At 37.6% G+C, this 17,808-nt stretch overlaps 1 protein-coding gene across 5 annotated transcripts in view; it reads left to right on the plus strand.

Moving 5' to 3' along the window:
* Nucleotides 1-17,808, plus strand: part of RBM6 (RNA binding motif protein 6) — a 60,215-nt gene that overhangs the window by 1,714 nt on the left and 40,693 nt on the right. For 4 of the 5 annotated variants that reach the window (XM_081160416.1, XM_081160418.1, XM_081160420.1 and 1 more), the window contains exons 2-5: nt 5,090-5,196; nt 9,202-10,447; nt 11,657-11,746; nt 13,252-13,321. In XM_081160416.1, coding sequence (XP_081016542.1) covers nt 5,153-5,196; nt 9,202-10,447; nt 11,657-11,746; nt 13,252-13,321 — 1,450 coding nt within the window. In that variant the 5' untranslated portion in view covers nt 5,090-5,152. Of the gene's footprint in view, nt 1-4,371; nt 4,426-5,089; nt 5,197-9,201; nt 10,448-11,656; nt 11,747-13,251; nt 13,322-17,808 lie in introns of those variants that run through there. The other variant, XM_081160417.1, reaches the window with a different exon arrangement.

Below are 17,808 nucleotides of genomic sequence, written 5' to 3' on the forward strand. Positions count from 1 at the left end.
CTGCCTCTTGCACACCTCCTACTGGGGATAGAGCCCGCAACCCCAGCATGTGCCCTGACTGGGAATTGAACGGTGACCACCTGGATCATAGGTTGATGCTCAACCGCTGAGCCACACTAGCTGGGCGAGAATTAATTTTTTTGTTAGACTACCATCATCTTATTCACTTAGTTAATGGAACATCCATTGAGTGGGTTTTATAACCCTCCTGTCACAGTCAGTGGGACTCAGTATAGCAGAGTTGATAACTGTAGGAGCTCTAGAATGTGATAGGGTTTGGTTTGATACACTGACGACTGCACTAACTCAGTGACATTGGGCAGATTACCTAACTTCAGTGTCCTCGTATGTGAAATGAGGTTAAGAAATGTAGCCACCTCATAGATTGTTGTGAGGTTAATGTAATACACGTGAGCCTTGTGTGCAAAAAGCGTTCACTAAATGTTAGCCATCACTGTTGCCTTTTTTTAACTTTAATTTTTTTTAACTTAAATCATTTTAAATTTTCAATTACAATTGCCATACAATATTATATTAGTTTCAGATGTACACCCTAGTGATTAGATATTATACAGCTTACTAAGTGATCATCCCAATAAATCTAGTTAGTACTCATCTGACGCCATACATAGTTATTACAGTATTATCGACTATATTCCCTATGCTGTTCTTTAGATCCCATGACTATTCTGTAACAACCAATTTGTACTTCTTAATCTCTTTACCTTTTTCACCCATCCCCCCAACCTTTGTGGGGGGAAAAAACAAAACAGCTCTGTTGAGATAGAATTCAGTCAGACACCATAGGATTCATTTAAGATGTATAAGTCATGTCTTTGCATATTACTATTTTTTTTTTTTACAAAGTTGTGATAAATATATTTTGTTACATATATTATAACAAAATTTATCATTTAAGCCCTAGCCAGTTTGGCTCAGTGGTTAGAATGTCGGCCCACAGACTGAAGGGTCCTGGGTTTGATCTGGGCCAAGGGTGTGTACCTCTGTTGCAGGCTCAGTCCCTGGCTTCAGTTGGGGTGTGTGTGGGAGGCAACCAATCAAAGTGTCTCTCTCACATCAATGCTTCTCTTTCTCTCTCTTTCACTCTCTCTGAAAAGCAATGGAAAGAAAGACCCTCAGGTGAGGATTAAAAAAAAAATTTACCATTTAAGCCATTTTTTAAAATTCTCACCTGAGAATATGTTTATTGATTTAAAAAATTTTTTTTTTTTTTACTGGGGAAGTGTGGGGGATAGAGAGAGAGAGACATTGATGTAAGAGAGAAACAGTGATCAGTTGCCTACCATACACACCCTGACCCTGGATTGAACCCACAACCTAGGTATGTGCCCTGATCAGGAATCGAAACTGCACCCCTTTTAGTGCACAGGACAGTGCTCCAACCAACTGAGCCACCTGGTCGGAGTACCATTTAAACCATTTTTAAGTGTTACATTCAGTGTGTTAATTATACACACAATGTAGTGCAATCGTACCACTATTTCCAAAACTTTTTCATCACCCCAAACAGAAACTCTAAAGATTAAGCAAGTAACTCCTATTTCCTCCTCCCTCCAGTGCCTGGTAACATCTAATCTATATTCTGTCTCTGTGAATCTGCCTGTTCTAGGTACTCCATGTAAGTGGAATCATTCAATATTTGTCCTTTCCTGTCTGATTTAATATACTTAACACAGTGTTTTCAGGGTTCATTCATGCCATAGCATGTATCCAGACTTCATTCCTTTTTAAAAATTAAAAACAAATTTTTAAATTTTTTAAAAAATATATCTTTATTGATTTCAGAGAGAGGAAGGGATAGGGGGAGAGAGAGACAGAGATAGAAACATCAATGATGAGAGAGTCATTGATCGAGCCTGCAACCCGGGCATGTGCCCTGACCGGGAATCGAACCCCGATTGCCTGCATCCTAGGTTGACGCTCAACCGCTGAGCCACGCCTGGCCGGGCAAAAACAAATTTTTGATTGAGATATAATTGATATCTTCATTTTCTTTTAAGGCTGAGTAACATTCTATTGGTGTGTATGGACCACATTTTATCTGTTTGTTTGTTGGTAGACATTTGGGTTGTTTCCACCTTTTGGCTGTTGTGAATAATGCAGCTACGAACATGGGTGTCCAAATACCTCTTTGTGTCCCTGTTTTCAATTTCTGTGGGTATATACCCAGAAGTGGGGTCATATGATAATTCTGTGTTTAGGTTTTTGAGGAACTGCCATACTGTTTTTCCACAGTAATTGCAACGTTATTTTACATTCCTACTAATAATGTACAGGGGTTCCAGTTTTTTTTGTTTTTTGTATGGTGGTTTTTGTTTTTTTTTTAATATATCTTTATTGATTTCAGAGATAGGAAAGTGGGGGAGAGAGAGAGAGACATCAATGATGAGAGAGTCATTGATCGAGCCCACAACCCGGGCATGTGCCCTGACCGGGAATTGAACCCTAATCACCTGGATCCTAGGTCGATGCTCAACCGCTGAGCCATGCCCGGCCAGGCAGGGGTTCCAGTTTTTCCACATCTTTTCCAACACTTGTTATTTTCTGTGTTTTTAAAAAAATAATAGCCATCCTAATGAGTGTGGAGTAGTTTCTCTCATTTTTTTTTTACCATTTTAGCCATTTATAGATTATTTTTGGTTTTTGTTTTGTTAATCCTCACCCAAGGATATTTCTTCCATTGAATTTTGGGGGGTGGGGGAGACAGCCAGACACACACACACACACACACACACACACACACACACACACACACATTGATGAGGGAGAGACACATCCATTGGTTGCCTCCCATACCCACCCCAACAGGACATTGAACCTGCAACCTAGGTTTGTCTCCCGACCCGGAATCGAACCCGTAACCTTTTGGTGTACGGGATGATGCTCCAACTGAGCCACCTAGATAGCCAGGGTTTTTTGTGTGTGTATGTGTGTATAGATGTGTATATTTAACTTATTTACCGATTTCTGAATGAGAAAGGAAGGGGGGGGAGAGAGAAACATCGATTTGTTATTCCACTTATTTATGCTTTTATTGTTTGACAGTAATCTCTTGAATGACACAAAAGGCACAGGCAGCAACAACAACAAAAATAGACAAATTGGACTTCATCAAAATTAAAACCTTTTCTGCATATCAGAGTTTTTACCCATTTAAAGTTGTGATCATTTGGGTCCCAAGGCCTGTAATCATTTGCTTTGCTGGATGAAACTGCATGTCTTTGGAAACTTCATCTATCCTAAGGAAAACTTTGGAGGGAACCACTACTACATGGCTTGACAGGTCTGTTGCCCTATTCCTACCAGCAGTGTATGAGGGTTCTAAGATATCCACATCCTTGCCAAGTTAATCTGTCTTTTTTTTTATAGCCACCCTAGTGGATGTGAAGTAGTACTTGTGGTTTTGATGTTCATTTCCCTTTTGGGTACTGTTGAGCATTTTTTCCCTGTGCTTATTTGGCCATTTGTGTTATCATCTTTGGAGAAATGTCTATTCATAGCCTTTGCCCATTTAAAAGATTGGGTTATTTGTCTTTTTGTTGGAATTATAAAATAGTTCTTTATATAGTCTAGATACAGGTCTCATCAAATATATGATTTGCACAAGTGTTCACCCATTCTGTGAGCTGTCTTTTTACTTTCTTGATATTTGTTAAAGCACAAAGGTTTTACATTTTGATGATATCCAATTTATTTGTTTTTCCTTGTTGATGAGCTTTTGATATCTAAGAAACCATTTCTTAATTCAAGGCCATGAAGATTTATGCTTGTTTTCTTCTAAGAATTCTATGGTGTTACTTCGTAGACATTTAGGTGTTTGATCCATTTTGAGTTGATTTTTATATGTGGTGTGAGGTAGGGGGTCCAACTTCATTCTTTCACATGGGGACATCTAGTTGTCCCAGTAACATTTGTTGAAAAGACTGTCCTTTCTTCATTGAATTGTCTTGGCACTGGTTTCTGAAACACGTGACCCTAAATGTGAGGGGTTTATTTCTGGACTCTGAATTCTTTTCCATTGATCTATGTATTTATATCCTTATGTAAGTGCCACACTGTCTTGATTATTGTAGTCTTGTAGTAAGTTTTAAAACGGGGAAGTTTGAGTTCTCTAACTTTTTTGTACACATTCTTTTCTATTTTGCACAGATGATACCATATTACAAATAGTATTTTCACATATTTTAAAATTTAATATACAATAGCTTATTCTATATCAATTAACATAGCTTCCTTATTTTTTGGAGTTGCATAGTATTTCAATAGTACAAATATACTCTATTGAAGTACATTTAGACTTCATAATCTTTGGTTATTACAAAAAATACTGCACTATGGGCATGTCACCACACATTCTAAGTATCTGGAGAATGAATTCCTAGAAGAGGAACTGGAAAGTCAGAGGTAAATATACATTTAAAATTTTGTGGAGGAACTAGAATTTGGAACTTCCTTGTCTGCCATTTTACTGACCTGTAGGTTATCTTTTCACCCTCTTGATAGTGTACTTTGATGCACAAGAGTTTTCAAAACTGATGAAGTATACTTTATTTTTCCTTTTGTTCCTTTTGTGCTTTTGGTGTCATTAAGAAACCATTGTCAAATCCAAGGTCTTGAAAGTTTGCCTCTTTTTTTAGTAGCTGTAACAAAGGTCCTGCCAATGACTTCTCAGTTTAACTTGGGTTATGTGCCCATCTTCAAAGCATCACTGTGGTGAGAGTAATAGACTATTGTGGTTGGCCAGGCTGGATGGTGTAGGACTGAGAATGGTATTAATGCTAATTAAGGTTCTGTTTCCAAAAAGGAAGATAGAATGCTACTGGAAAAATTAGTAAATACTTAGGAAATTGTGAAGCATTCTTAGTACACTGAGAAGTTTGTAGTGCCCTGGAGTATACATTTTTAATTTAAAAAATATATATTTTTTGTTATAAATTAATAAGTAAATGTTTAAAAGTGACTTCCAAAAATATCTCTGCGAATATGGTCCCTCATAAGCCAAGCAGGAGGAAATTAGTTTAGCCTTTATTTCATGTTCTGATGTACTCATTTTTTGTGTTTTGGACAGGTACTGCTATAACCAGAGTTTGGTAGCAAAGGATCTACTTATTGTGCCCTCTTGACATAAGAGATGTGGGGGGATTCTCGATCTGCTAATAGAACAGGACCTTTTCGGTAAGTCTTAAAATTTGAATATTGAAGAACTTATATGTTTATAAGTATAACCCGTGGACACAGACATTGATATGGGGAAACCCTGGGGGTGGGATGGATGCGGGGTAAAGGGGATCAATGGGGATAAAAAGGGGACATCTGTAATATTTTGAACAATAAAGATAAAGAAACTTAAAAAAAAGAAAGAAAAAATGACAGAAGACAAAAAGCATTGGATGTTTACTGCAAGCCCACCCTTTATATTTTTTAAAAGCTTATTTTTTTGTTTTGATAAACATTAATCAAATCACTGAGTTTATGTCAATAAATTTGTTTTCAAAAGTAAAAAAAAATTGAATATTGAAATTGTTAATATTTTAATGACACAGTATAACATTTTTGGGGGGCTTACCATAAAGGGGGATGTCTTTTTTGTATGGAAATAGCTCTGATTTTTAAAAAATAGAAACATTTAAAAATTTTTAGTCATTCCTGAAGTGATTCTTAGACTGAATACCCAGGCATGCCAAGTATTTTGTGTTTTAGCATTTTTTTAAACATTAAAAAATACCTGCCAGTTATTTATTGATTTCCTTATTTGACTAATAAGGAAAGCTAGCATAAATGTTTATAAATGTACACAAATGTTTCATTAAGTTCACTAATTTATGTTTAGAATCCAGAGCTGTGTCTTGCCTGTGGCACATTGATTTTCAGCTACCAGGAATAGTTCTGAGAAAGAAAAATTACTTGATGCAATTTTCTAAGCTACATCTCAGTTTTAGGTGTTACTAGGTACAAAGATAAGTGGAGAAAGGTAGTAATTCAGTTGTAAATGGATTATATTTTAGATTTAAAAGGAGTTAATTTTTTTAATAGCCAATATAATAAACACTGATAGTATTTTTAAAACTTTTACATTATGTTTACAATTAATAGAATGATATAGGTAGTGACTTTTATGGTTTTACTTGGTATAGGACCAAGAAATCTGACCCTAAAGTCACACAGTTACTAGTGGATTTTCTTTGGATTGGCGGTCTGCAAGATTTTATTGTGCAAATTCAGTAGATGTTCCATTCATTGTTCTGAAGCTTGGAGTCCAATGAAAAATTTAGGTAGAAAATCGAGTTTTTAAAAATCCATATAATTAGTAAAGCTAGTGTTTCATAAATACTAAATGATAGGAGTCTTTACTTTCTGCTCAGTGATCTTTAAATTAAAGCGGTGGTGGTGATGCTGGGTATGTTTTTTCTTTCAAAACATTAAGGTCTGGATCAGTGGTCAGCAAACTGTAGCCTATAGCTCATTTTTGTTTTATTGGAACACAGCCATGATCATTCATTTACAAATTGTCTATGGTGACTTTCATGCTACAGTGGCAGAGTTGAATAGTTGTGACTAAGACTAATGTAATTACTATCTGGCTATGGAAAAACTTTGCTGATCCCTAGTCTAGATCAGTGGGCTTATACTTTAACATTTATATATATTTAGATTGTAACCTATTCTTTTTTCTTTTTTTTTTTAATATACTAGATTGTAACCTATTCTAAAGTGAAAGTGGATTTTAGTGAAGCAGTGAGATAGAAAGTAGGCTACTTCACAAGGAGAGCAGCAGTAATCTATTTACTTATATTTATGGATGATCATTGTACAAGTACAGCTGTTTCTTTTTTTAATGTTCTTTATTGATTTCAGAGAGAGGGAGAGAGAGATAGAAACATCAGTGATGTGAGAGAGTCACTGATTGGCTGCCTCCTGCATGCCCCCTACTGGGGATCAAGCCCACAACCAGGGCATGTGTCCTGGCTGGGAATGGAACCTGTGACCTCCTGGTTGATAGGTCGACACTCAACCACTGAGCCACGCTAGTGGGGCAGTACAGTTATTTCTTGTAGCATTAACCCATTTAGATGGTTTAGGTAAGCCTTTAGAAGTGTTAGGTAACTTTAGCTCTATTGCTTTACTTTCTAAAAAATTTCAAAACATTTTTTCTTTAACCAATTCTTTAAAATTATATTTTTCCACCTTAAATTTAGTTTAACTATAAGTCATTACATGCTGTTTTTCTAAGATCTTTGACTAGAAGGGAGGCATAGTTTATGTAGCATAACTTTTTGGGGGGACTAATTTGGATTTCTAAAAAAGATATCTCGCAGAAAAAAGATTTTATATTCCATTTTAACAACTTTCTTCCTAAAATATTTTTATTTGGTTAAAAATTATTTTCATAGCCACTGCTATTTTATATTAATAGAACTGTTTCTCCAGTCATCTACATGAAATACAGTTCTGACAACCCTAATATAGTAGGTTACTCTAGAACTGTTTGATCTTCTCAACTTAAGAGGGTAGGATAATGCTTAGGGCAGTATTTAAAGACAGTGTTGGATGTGCTCTGGTCAGAAAACATGTAGATTTAGATACCTCAGCACTCGTCCTGTGAGTGTCTGCTGAGGCTTAAGTCTTCCTGCAAGCTAACCATTGGGATTTGAATTATTTTAAATATGGGAGACATTACAGTTAGTGGTAATGTCTTAATTTTAGTATAAATTGTATTACTTATGAAGAACATTTAAACTTGCTTCTCTTGTGATGAACCACATAGACTTAACTAATGTTAATGGGAACTAATGGAAGTCTGAAAATTCATTAAATGTGCATAACTCTAATATTTAGGTTGCTGTTGTTAAATTCCTATTACCTTAAGAAAGGGTTTGGCACTGCAGCCTTTTCTCAGAATCAGTTTTCCTTTGAATCTTTCTAGTATAATGGTGTAGTATGAGTTCAGAAGGGTGATATAATAGAACTTATATATGCTGGGAGGAGAGAACCAAGTTGGACTTGATCTCTTAATATTTTTGTTTTACTGCTAAATAGCAGATAACCCTTCAGATCATTTTATGTTTTCCCTTTTCATGTCCTCCTATCCCCATCAAGTTCAGAATTTTGGGTAACTAATTGCTTATTTAAACTCTCTAAATTTTTATCAAAGCCAAAGCAATGTAAAATGGCCTGGAAGAAAAAAAATGACCTGGAGGTTAGGCAAATGGCAGAAGTTGGGTAGTATAAAAGATTGGGACAGTTCTCATTTGTCCCTTGAGTTCTGTAAACTGAGAATGTGAATTTAATACTATACTATTTTTAAATATACTTATTACCATGAAAAATTATTAGCATAAAGCATTAGAATCTGAAATATCAGCTTCTTTATTTGGGACCTGGGGATAATGCTTGAATGCCTAATGCTCTCTCTAGGTCCCTTTCAGCATTAAGCTCCTGGGTGCAGTTGCTTGGCTTAGTCAACTGTACATATGCTTTGTGGCCTTCTGTGATACCCTTGGGTAGTTATAATAGTAGGCACCAGGTGAGAGTGCTTCTAGGTAGAGCCACTGTAGAACTGGGATTTAGATGCAGCCAGGGCTGGCACTCAGTTGGTGTACAGTGGTGTGCTCCTACTGGTTATTTACAGCTAGTGTTTCATTTTGGGCCTGCATCCATTCTGATCTGGTGGTGTCCCTGCTATAGCTGCAATCAGATATTTTGGAATGTTCCTCCTTTATGCAGCAATGAGAAAAACACCTCCTGAAACTTACTGTAAGAAATTTACAGTGCATTGATTCTTCTGATGTATAGGAATCATCATGTTGACCTTGGAATTCTGAGTTCCCTGGCTGTAGGAAATGGAAATTTCTGTACCGTGTCACCATTGCTAGCTTATCTGGTGTTGCGGATTTTCCCTGTTGCAGGACTGGGTGAAAGCTTTTTCTGCAGCAGTCATGTTGAAAACCTTGTGTTGACTTTCCTCGTGTTCTGAAATGGGAGCATAAACGTTTACTCCACCACTTCGTCCTAAAATAGCAAAACCTTGCTGTTTTCTGCAGATCTAGGACCTTGTTACAGAACTCGGCCAAAAAATATATATATTTACAGAAGAATGTGCTGTGATTAGAGAAGAATATGCTGGTGTGTAGATTTCAAACTCTCTGGACAATATGAATAACACTGTCTTTGTTTCTACAGTGGGAGCCAAGAAGAAAGGTTTGCTCCCGGGTGGAACAGGGATTATCCTCCTCCTCCCCTTAAGAGTCATGCTCAAGAGAGACACTCTGGCAACTTTCCTGGCAGAGATTCACTTCCCTTTGATTTCCAGGGACATTCGGGGCCTCCTTTTGCAAATGTAGAGGAGCATTCTTTCAGCTATGGAGCTAGAGACGGACTACTTGGTGACTATCCAGGAGGGGAGGGATCTGGACATGATTTCAGGGGGGGCGATTTTTCATCTTCTGATTTCCAGAGCAGAGATTCATCACAGTTGGACTTCAGAGGTAGGGACGTACATTCTGGGGATTTTCGGGATAGAGAAGGACCACCTATGGACTATAGGGGTGGCAATGGTACTTCTATGGATTACAGAGGTAGGGAAACATCTCACATGAACTACAGAGACAGAGATACTCATACTGTTGACTTTAGGGGCCGGGGCACTTATGATTTAGATTTCCGAGGCCGGGATGGATCTCATGCAGATTTTAGGGGAAGGGATTTATCAGATTTGGATTTCAGGACCAGAGATCAGCCTCGTTCTGATTTTAGGAATAGAGATGTATCTGATTTGGACTTCAGGGACAAAGACGGAACACAGGTGGACTTTAGAGGCCGAGGTTCAGGTACTAGTGATCTAGACTTTAGGGACAGGGATACACCACATTCAGATTTCAGAGGTAGACACCGGTCCAGGACTGATCAGGACTTTAGGGGCAGAGACGTGGGAACGTGTATGGAATATAAGGGTAGGGAGATGCCCTCTGTGGATCCAAATATTTTGGATTACATTCAGCCGTCTACACAAAATAGAGACCATTCTGGTATGAATGTGAACAAGAGGGAAGAAGCCACACATGACCATACAACAGAGAGGCCTGCTTTTGGTGTGCAGAAGGGAGAATTTGAGCATTCAGAGAAGAGAGAAGGAGACACACAAAGTACAGCCTTTGAACGTGAGTCTTCGTCAGACTTTCAGAACAACCAAAGCCCACTTCAAGATCAAGACAAACCCCAGCCTTCTGGAGGTGAAAAGCAGAATTCCGACTCTGGTTTATTTAAGGAAGGTGGCCTGGACTTTCTGGGCCGGCAAGACACTGATTACAGAAGCATGGAGTACCGTGATGTGGATCACAGGCTTCCAGCAAGCCGGATATTGGGCTATGGCCAGAGCAAGTCTTTTCCAGAGGCCAAAACTTCTCGAGATGCCCAACAGGAGCTTCAGGTATGTGAATGGAGTGAATTTTTTTTTGCCTTTTCATAAGGCTTTTCTGAGGGATGAAGTATAAAGTCCAGAACCATTAGTCCTGGGTCTCTCCTTGTATAACCATTAAAAAGCAAAATGTGTACTCAGGAATGCAACATACGTCTCTACAGAAAGGGCCCTCAGCTCAGATCATATTTTTGATATGTATGTCTTCAGTATTTTGCTCTTTGAAAGTATGTTTTTTTAGTTGATTCAACTTTTGCAGAGTCAGACCTTGTGGCTCTTTGGGGGTCATTTTCTTATTTAAATTCATTTAGGGAATACCTAGGACTCTCTGTAGTCATGAGGAGGTGATATTAATGTCGCAAGTATCTCCTTGCAGCTAACTTAATTGACTTAAATGTTGAATTTCTTTCAATATAATATATAATTTAAATAAGGAGAGTTAGGTTTGCAGTTGGACAATGAAAATACTTTCTTTTCAAATAGATTTACCCATGTCTATTCAGGTTTCTGTTATTTTGGACAGTAATCTTAAGACATGCTAACCAAATAATGGCTTTTGAGAATGTTAGAGGTGGGTGACCATATAATTTATTGTTCAAATTAGGACACTTTCAAGAGTAAAAGAGGACACTATTGACAGTTGTGCCAGAACGGTAGACATAACTGGGAATTGTGGTCGCTTAGTATTAGGTGACTTTTTCTCAGAAGTTAAACCCTTGATATAATTTTTGAAATAGAAATCATTTGGTGCTGAGCCTTTTATGAATATGGAAAATGCAGATTTCTCTGAATTGTAATAAGTTGTATGGTCACATGATACTTTGACTTTGTTCTGGAATTTGTTTGTAGATGTGGCTTAAATTTCTTTTTCTTTTTTTTTTTTTGCTATTTTCTCATTCAAGGAAAGAAAATTACAGTTTTGAGAATGTTTTATTGGTGTGTGTTTTTCTGATTGTAAAAGTCCTGTTCAATGTTGTTTCTCTTAATATTCTGCTTTACTCTTTCAAGACTCCTTCAGTGAGCTCTTGTCTTAGTACACTTGTATTCTAATGATTTGAGATCACATTTTGGAACACAGCAAAACAGAAATGACAGTTTTTTACATCTTCATATCATGCACGTTAATTTGATTTTTGATTCTGGGTTCTTGTACTTTATGTTCAGTTTCATTTTGTACTAACATAGATTTATTTCTGAAATAATTTTTATTCTGGGTTCAAGGATCAAGATTATAGGACTGGCCCAAGTGAGGAGAAACCAAGCAAGCTTATTCGATTAAGTGGGGTGCCTGAAAATGCCACAAAAGAAGACGTAAGTGTCTTTTTGTTCCCTTTTCTTTGGTCAGTTAAATTTTTTTTTATTACAGATTCAGAAGAAGGTACAAAGAAATGCACAGGGAAGGCTTGGGTATTTGGCTATTCCTTACCTAGCTCTTAGCAGTGTTCCCATCTCGCATTGCTGTGGTATGTAGCTAACCCAGGAAATTGGCTTTGGTGCCAATAGAGCTCATTCAGATTTCACCAGTTATGCATATACTCAGTGAGGTGAGGTTTGTAAGATATTATGACAAATGATTGCTCTCCTCAGACCGATAGTCATCCAGTAGGGCATAATCCAAGAGGGAAGGTTGGACTGCATACATAAAGATGCAGTTTATTTATAGTAGTAAAAATTGGGAGCTTCCTAACTCCTCAGTTAAAGGACTGACTGACTAAATTATAGCTGAACATATGGAAAAATTTGGTCAGAATATTATGACAAGAGCTAACAGTGCTTGGTGCTTACTCTGCACCAGGCATTATGTGATGCTCACAAGCATTAGTTCATTTAAATATTAGAGTATACTGTGAGTAGGTACTCTTAATCCATTCACTTCAAACATTAAGCAGTCCTGTATGCCAGATATTGTTCTAGGTGTTGAGTGATGTAGCAGTGAATATTATAAAGTCACTGCCTCTATGGATAATTAAAAAGTAAGCAAAAGGTAGATAATTTCAGGCAGTGATAAGTACTCTGAAGAAAACTAAAGAGGCTCTAGAGCAGGGGTGGGAACTTCTGGCCTATAGGCTGTATACGGCCCACAAAATCATTTGGTCTGGCCCTGCCTAGGTAACCACAGGTGGGACTCGAAATTCAATAAATCTAGGAACTTTTGTCATCGCTAATTTTTAAATTGATAATTTTGTATGGCCTGCAGTTGATGTTTTAAATACCCAAATGGCTCTTGGCAGAAAAAAGGTTCCCCACCCCTGCTCTAGAGTGTCACTGGGGTGTAGGAACTTTTAGATTGGTTAGTTAGAGAAGGCCATCACTGAGGAAGTCACATTTGAGCCCAGGACTGAATGCAGTGAGAGAACAAACAGTCCAGAAGATGGGGAAAAGAACCGATGAGGCTGAGGGAGTTCAGTGCTATGGCCCTAGACTGGAATAAGTTCAGTGTCTCGTCTTTAACAGATGAGAAACTGGCCACTGCAAGGTTCCACAGCAAGTGAGCAGGAGAGGCTCAGACAGAGTCCGATTTCAGAGCTCGAGATTGAGCTTGTGATGGTTATGTTCTTCTGCCTTTTTTATATATTTGGGAATTTTTGAATAATTATGTTAGACTCTTTCAACAGTTTTTGAATGCCAAAGTGCATTTATAAACTAATCATAGCTTTAAATTCTGTGGAGTAAATTTTTTTCCTTTATGAAGTTATTTTGCCTTTTTAAAGTAATCATAGCTTTAAGTTACGTAGAGTGAAAACCAGGAGGGAAAATATAATATTTAGTATTTGATTATGATTTGTATCATTACTGTAAATTTCATATTCTTTCAGATTCTTAACGCCTTTCAGACGCCTGATGACATGCCTGTAAAGGACTTGCAGTTGAAGGAGTATAACACAGGTGAGTTTCTTGTTATGCATGTGGCCTTGGGTTAGGAGGGGTCTTTGTCAGATCTCTGCATTGTGTGCTACTCAAAAAATTTTTAAGGAACCACATTTAAGATTTCCAGAAGCCTCCTGTTGGTGCCTTCAAATAACAGCCAGCTTTAGTCTGAGCTGTGATTCTTTGTGGCTGTTTTGTCCACACGGGTGAGGATGCATGCTCCAGTCCTGAGCGCCTGTGAGATGTAAAGTGAGTGCTGCAGCATTTCTCCCTGAATAGATTTTATATAATTAAATCATTAATCTTGCTATTTATTTTCTTCATGTTGGTGGAATGTTTATGACGGAGCCTAGTAGGATTTAATAAACTTACTATATGTAAAAGTTTACATTTTATTGCTTCAGCATGAAATTACAACTTTCTAGAGAAATTGTACAAATTAGTTATTTCTTGAATTTTCAGTCTTGCTTTGAGAACAGAGTCCTGCAACAGCTAGTTTGTTGAAACCCATAAATAGATCCAGAAGAACTTTCTCTTTGACCTGTTCTGTGGTCTAAACTGCAGAATAAACTTTTCAGAATATCCTCCTAATATTTGAGAGTACCAAGTCCTGCCAGTTCCTTCACATCTTACTAGTACAGGAAATGGAGTCAAAAGGGAAGTGCCAAGCACTTAAGGTATTGACCAATATTTTTAGGACTACATGATATGACATGGTTTAAAAATAAAGGTAATCTTTAAGTGATCTAATTTGTAGAATTTTAAGTTGAAAGTAGAGCATTAATCATTTCACAGAATTTACATTTCAGTAATCCAAGTTAAAGAACTCTTCAAGTAAGAGCATGCCATATTTTTGAGGATGTAGTTTACCTTTAAACAGTTTACCATGGAATAAAACTTTTGCTTTAACTAGATAGCTGCTTCTTCAAATTGGTTCTCCAGAGGGAAACTATCCACAAGAACAAATTTTTGTGCTTGAAATAATCTGGTGCTGAAATAAACTTACATTAAGTCCAGAAATATTTTTTTTGTAATTTGGGAACAAACTCAGAAGCATTATTTCTTAGAAAGCTAATCATTTCTTTCTTTTAAAAGCAACTCTGAATTTGTGGAAACATGATTAAGAGTTCTTCTGTTGTTCTTAACGCTTCACCTATTTTTGTTTGTTTTGCGTGTGTCTCATACACACTTTCTTGATTTATTGTTATCTTTGGGAACTAGAGTTTATAGGCTGCAGTTGCTCTTTAACTGTAATAGGGCAATAACCTCAAGTTTTGTTTTATGAACTGCTTTCATTAAGTATTGGTATATTTAGGAAAGGAGAGATGTCTGATGTTTAAATAACAGCAATTTAAACTCTTCATTTCTTTAGTACTTACTGACTTTCTATTTATATTGTCAGATTTATTAGAAGAGTAAAACTTATATTAACGTATAGGGTCCACAAAGTAAGTTCTTAAATCTGCTGGCTGTGGTAGCTATTAAAATCATAATTGGCCGACCAAAGACAGTAATACACATGTGAAATCATTCAGGACACTGGTTTAAAAAATACATCTTTCAGGAAATGCAGTCTTTTCTTGTCATTTTATTATATTAACTGGTAATGTGTTATATATGTATTATACATATACATCTTTTTTCCTTTTTTTTAATGAAAGGATTAGATTACCAGTTCCATGTTATCCGTATTACATCTCTGTGTGGCAAGTAGAGTGAACTTTTGAAAATACCAGTTAGATCATGTTACTCGCATGCCTGAAGTTCTCTAACGGCCTTCCATCTCACTTGGAAGAAATTCCCGCTGCTTGTCCTGCATGAGCTCGCCCTTGGCTGTTGGACCTCATCCTGTACCGCTCTCCCTTTTTTACCGTGCTCTGGCCGTACCCACCCTTCCTAGCCCTTGACCAGTACAGACTTCTTCCTCTGTCAGGGCCTCTGCACTGCTCTTCCCTCTGATCCTCACTGTCTTCTGGGGTTTCCTTCTTGGCTTCAGTTTTGTTTCTCAGAGGCCTTGTCTCATCCCAATCCATAATCCCTCCGCGGTCATTTTTCATGACATCCGTGTTTGTCATGGGATCTGTCATGGATATTTTTCTTAGTGGTTTTATGTGTCTTATTCCTCCCACTGGGGAGTTAGCTGCATGACAACAGGAGCCTGGTTTGTCCTGGTCCATCTTGTTTCCTAAGTGCTTACACCCTGCCTGGCACTGGCAGGTTCCCGGTGTGCATGGAGTGAAGTGTCTGTGATGTATATGGAGAGCCGCTGTGATCTCTCTGAGGTGAGGAGCATTAAGGGTGGCTTAGGTGTCATAGTGGTGCTGTCTTACGTATCTGCTGAAGAATATGCCTTGGAACAGTCAGGTGTTAGAGAACTTTAACATCTACTTTTTAAAAGATTATGTGTGAATTTCAGTAGAAAAGGTGATTTTATAAATGGCAGTCACTTCTTTAAGGCAGTATGATAACCTGCAAAGACCGTGCAGGATTGGTACTGTTCATAGGAGGGGTGTTGTGGGGTAGATGTAAGGGGAGCCAGTCTATAACATTAATTACTGACTCTAGTAATTACCACTTGAATTTTTATCTCATTTAGAGCTGTGTAAGTACAGGGCCACAACTTTGATCCAAAATCTGCACGGTCAGATGAGTTTATAAATTTTTCTGAACATGGGAAGGTAATGTGGTATATAGATCATATATGAATTATATATCCCAGTGGAATGTATATCAGACATAATATTTTTGTAGCAAAATGTATGACTACTCACTAAGGGAAGGAACTTAAAAACTATGAAGAGACTTAGGTTAGTGGAGGTCGGGATTTGGCTCCAGATGAGTTCACTGAAAATCACAAAAAACTTGATATTTCAGGAATTTTGGGGTCTTGGAGTTGCATATAAGGGACATATTTGGGTTTTTCTTCTGCCATTTTCAAATATAACTCCCTTCATTGTAAATTACCTTGAGTTACATGATTATGTTCCCGGGGAAAGTATCAGAAGTGAAATGTCTCTTGGTGACTGGACAAACTCTCGTGTATACATACAGTGGACTACTGCTCAGCAAGCAGCCAAATGAAGAAACTGCTCATGCACGTAACAGCATGGGTGAACCCCACAGGCATTATGCCGAGTGAAAGAAATTAGACTCAAAAGGCTATACACACTGACATAAAAAGAAATGAAATACTGATACATGCTGTGTTATATTTGAATGTCCGCAGGTACTTTTGCGTTTATCAGACGTGAAGTTGGCTGTCATAACTGTCAAATGCATGTTAGAAAATCCCATGGTACAGGAGCTGGGTAGGGGGCTATGGGTTAGTACTTCATAGCTCTGGTGAGGTAAAGTGATTATATAATGTCACATTTATTTATTTATTTATTTATTTATTTATTTATTTATTTAAATTCTCACCTGAGGATATTTTTTCCATTGCTTTCAGAGAGATGGGGGGGAGAAACATCGATGTGAGAGAGACACATTGATTGGTTGCCTCACATGCCCTGCCTGGGGCCAGGGATCGAGCCTGCAACCATGGTATGTGCCCTTGACCAGAATCGAACCGGGGACCCTTTAATCCACGGGCAGACACTAACCACTGAGCCAAACCTGCCAGGGCTATAATGTCACTTTAAAAAAAGATGAATCAGCCCTGGGTGGTGTGACCCGGTTGGAGCATCGTCCTGTGTACCTAAGGGTCGTGGGTTCGATTTCCGGTCAGGGCACATACCAGCATTGGGGGTTCAATCCCCAGTCTAGGGTGTACAGGAGACAACTAATTGATGTTTCTCTCTTTCCCTCTTCTCCCTTTCTCTCAAAATCAATTTTTAAAAAAATGAATCAAATGTTCCTGAATGATGATGACAGGGTAGACAGTCATTGCATAGCTTCATTAGATTTTTCCTAGTAACTTGTCAACTGGATTTGTGCCACAAACTGATTTCCTGCCTTTGCTTGCCTCCAAATCACAGAAGACATTAGTCACGTTGTCTTATTTCACACTCCATGCTATAAAAATTCCTGGCAGCAATGTAGATTATGTATGAATTGGTGGTTAAATAATACTTGTCTAAATATTGAGATGTGTTTCTTTAACCCCAAACTATTAGTTAACATGTATGTGCAAACTTGGGAAATAAAACATTGGATGAGTAGAACCTCCCAAGATGTTTTCCCCAAATAGTACCGTCAGACTTAATTTTAGTTTGTAAAACTGTGCAGTGGTGTTATGTTGAGAGGGAGTAGAGTTTTCTTTTCTGTTCTTCATATCATTATAAGTAATTTAAAATTTGATATTTGTTAGAAAAGTAAAAATTCTCACTTTAGCTTTTGGACTAATGTCAAACCCTAGAAAGTGCTTACTTAGCATTAAACGACTATGTTTGGCAAATGTACAAGTATATCTGATGAAATAGACCTTTTGGGGGGAAGCCTTAATCGACAATAGTCCTGTATTTTTAAATGGCTGTTTGAAGGACAAGTGCTGTCAGTAAGTTCCT

Source organism: Miniopterus schreibersii, assembly GCF_964146895.1.
Source record: "Miniopterus schreibersii genome assembly, chromosome: 15".
NCBI lineage: Eukaryota > Metazoa > Chordata > Mammalia > Chiroptera > Miniopteridae > Miniopterus > Miniopterus schreibersii.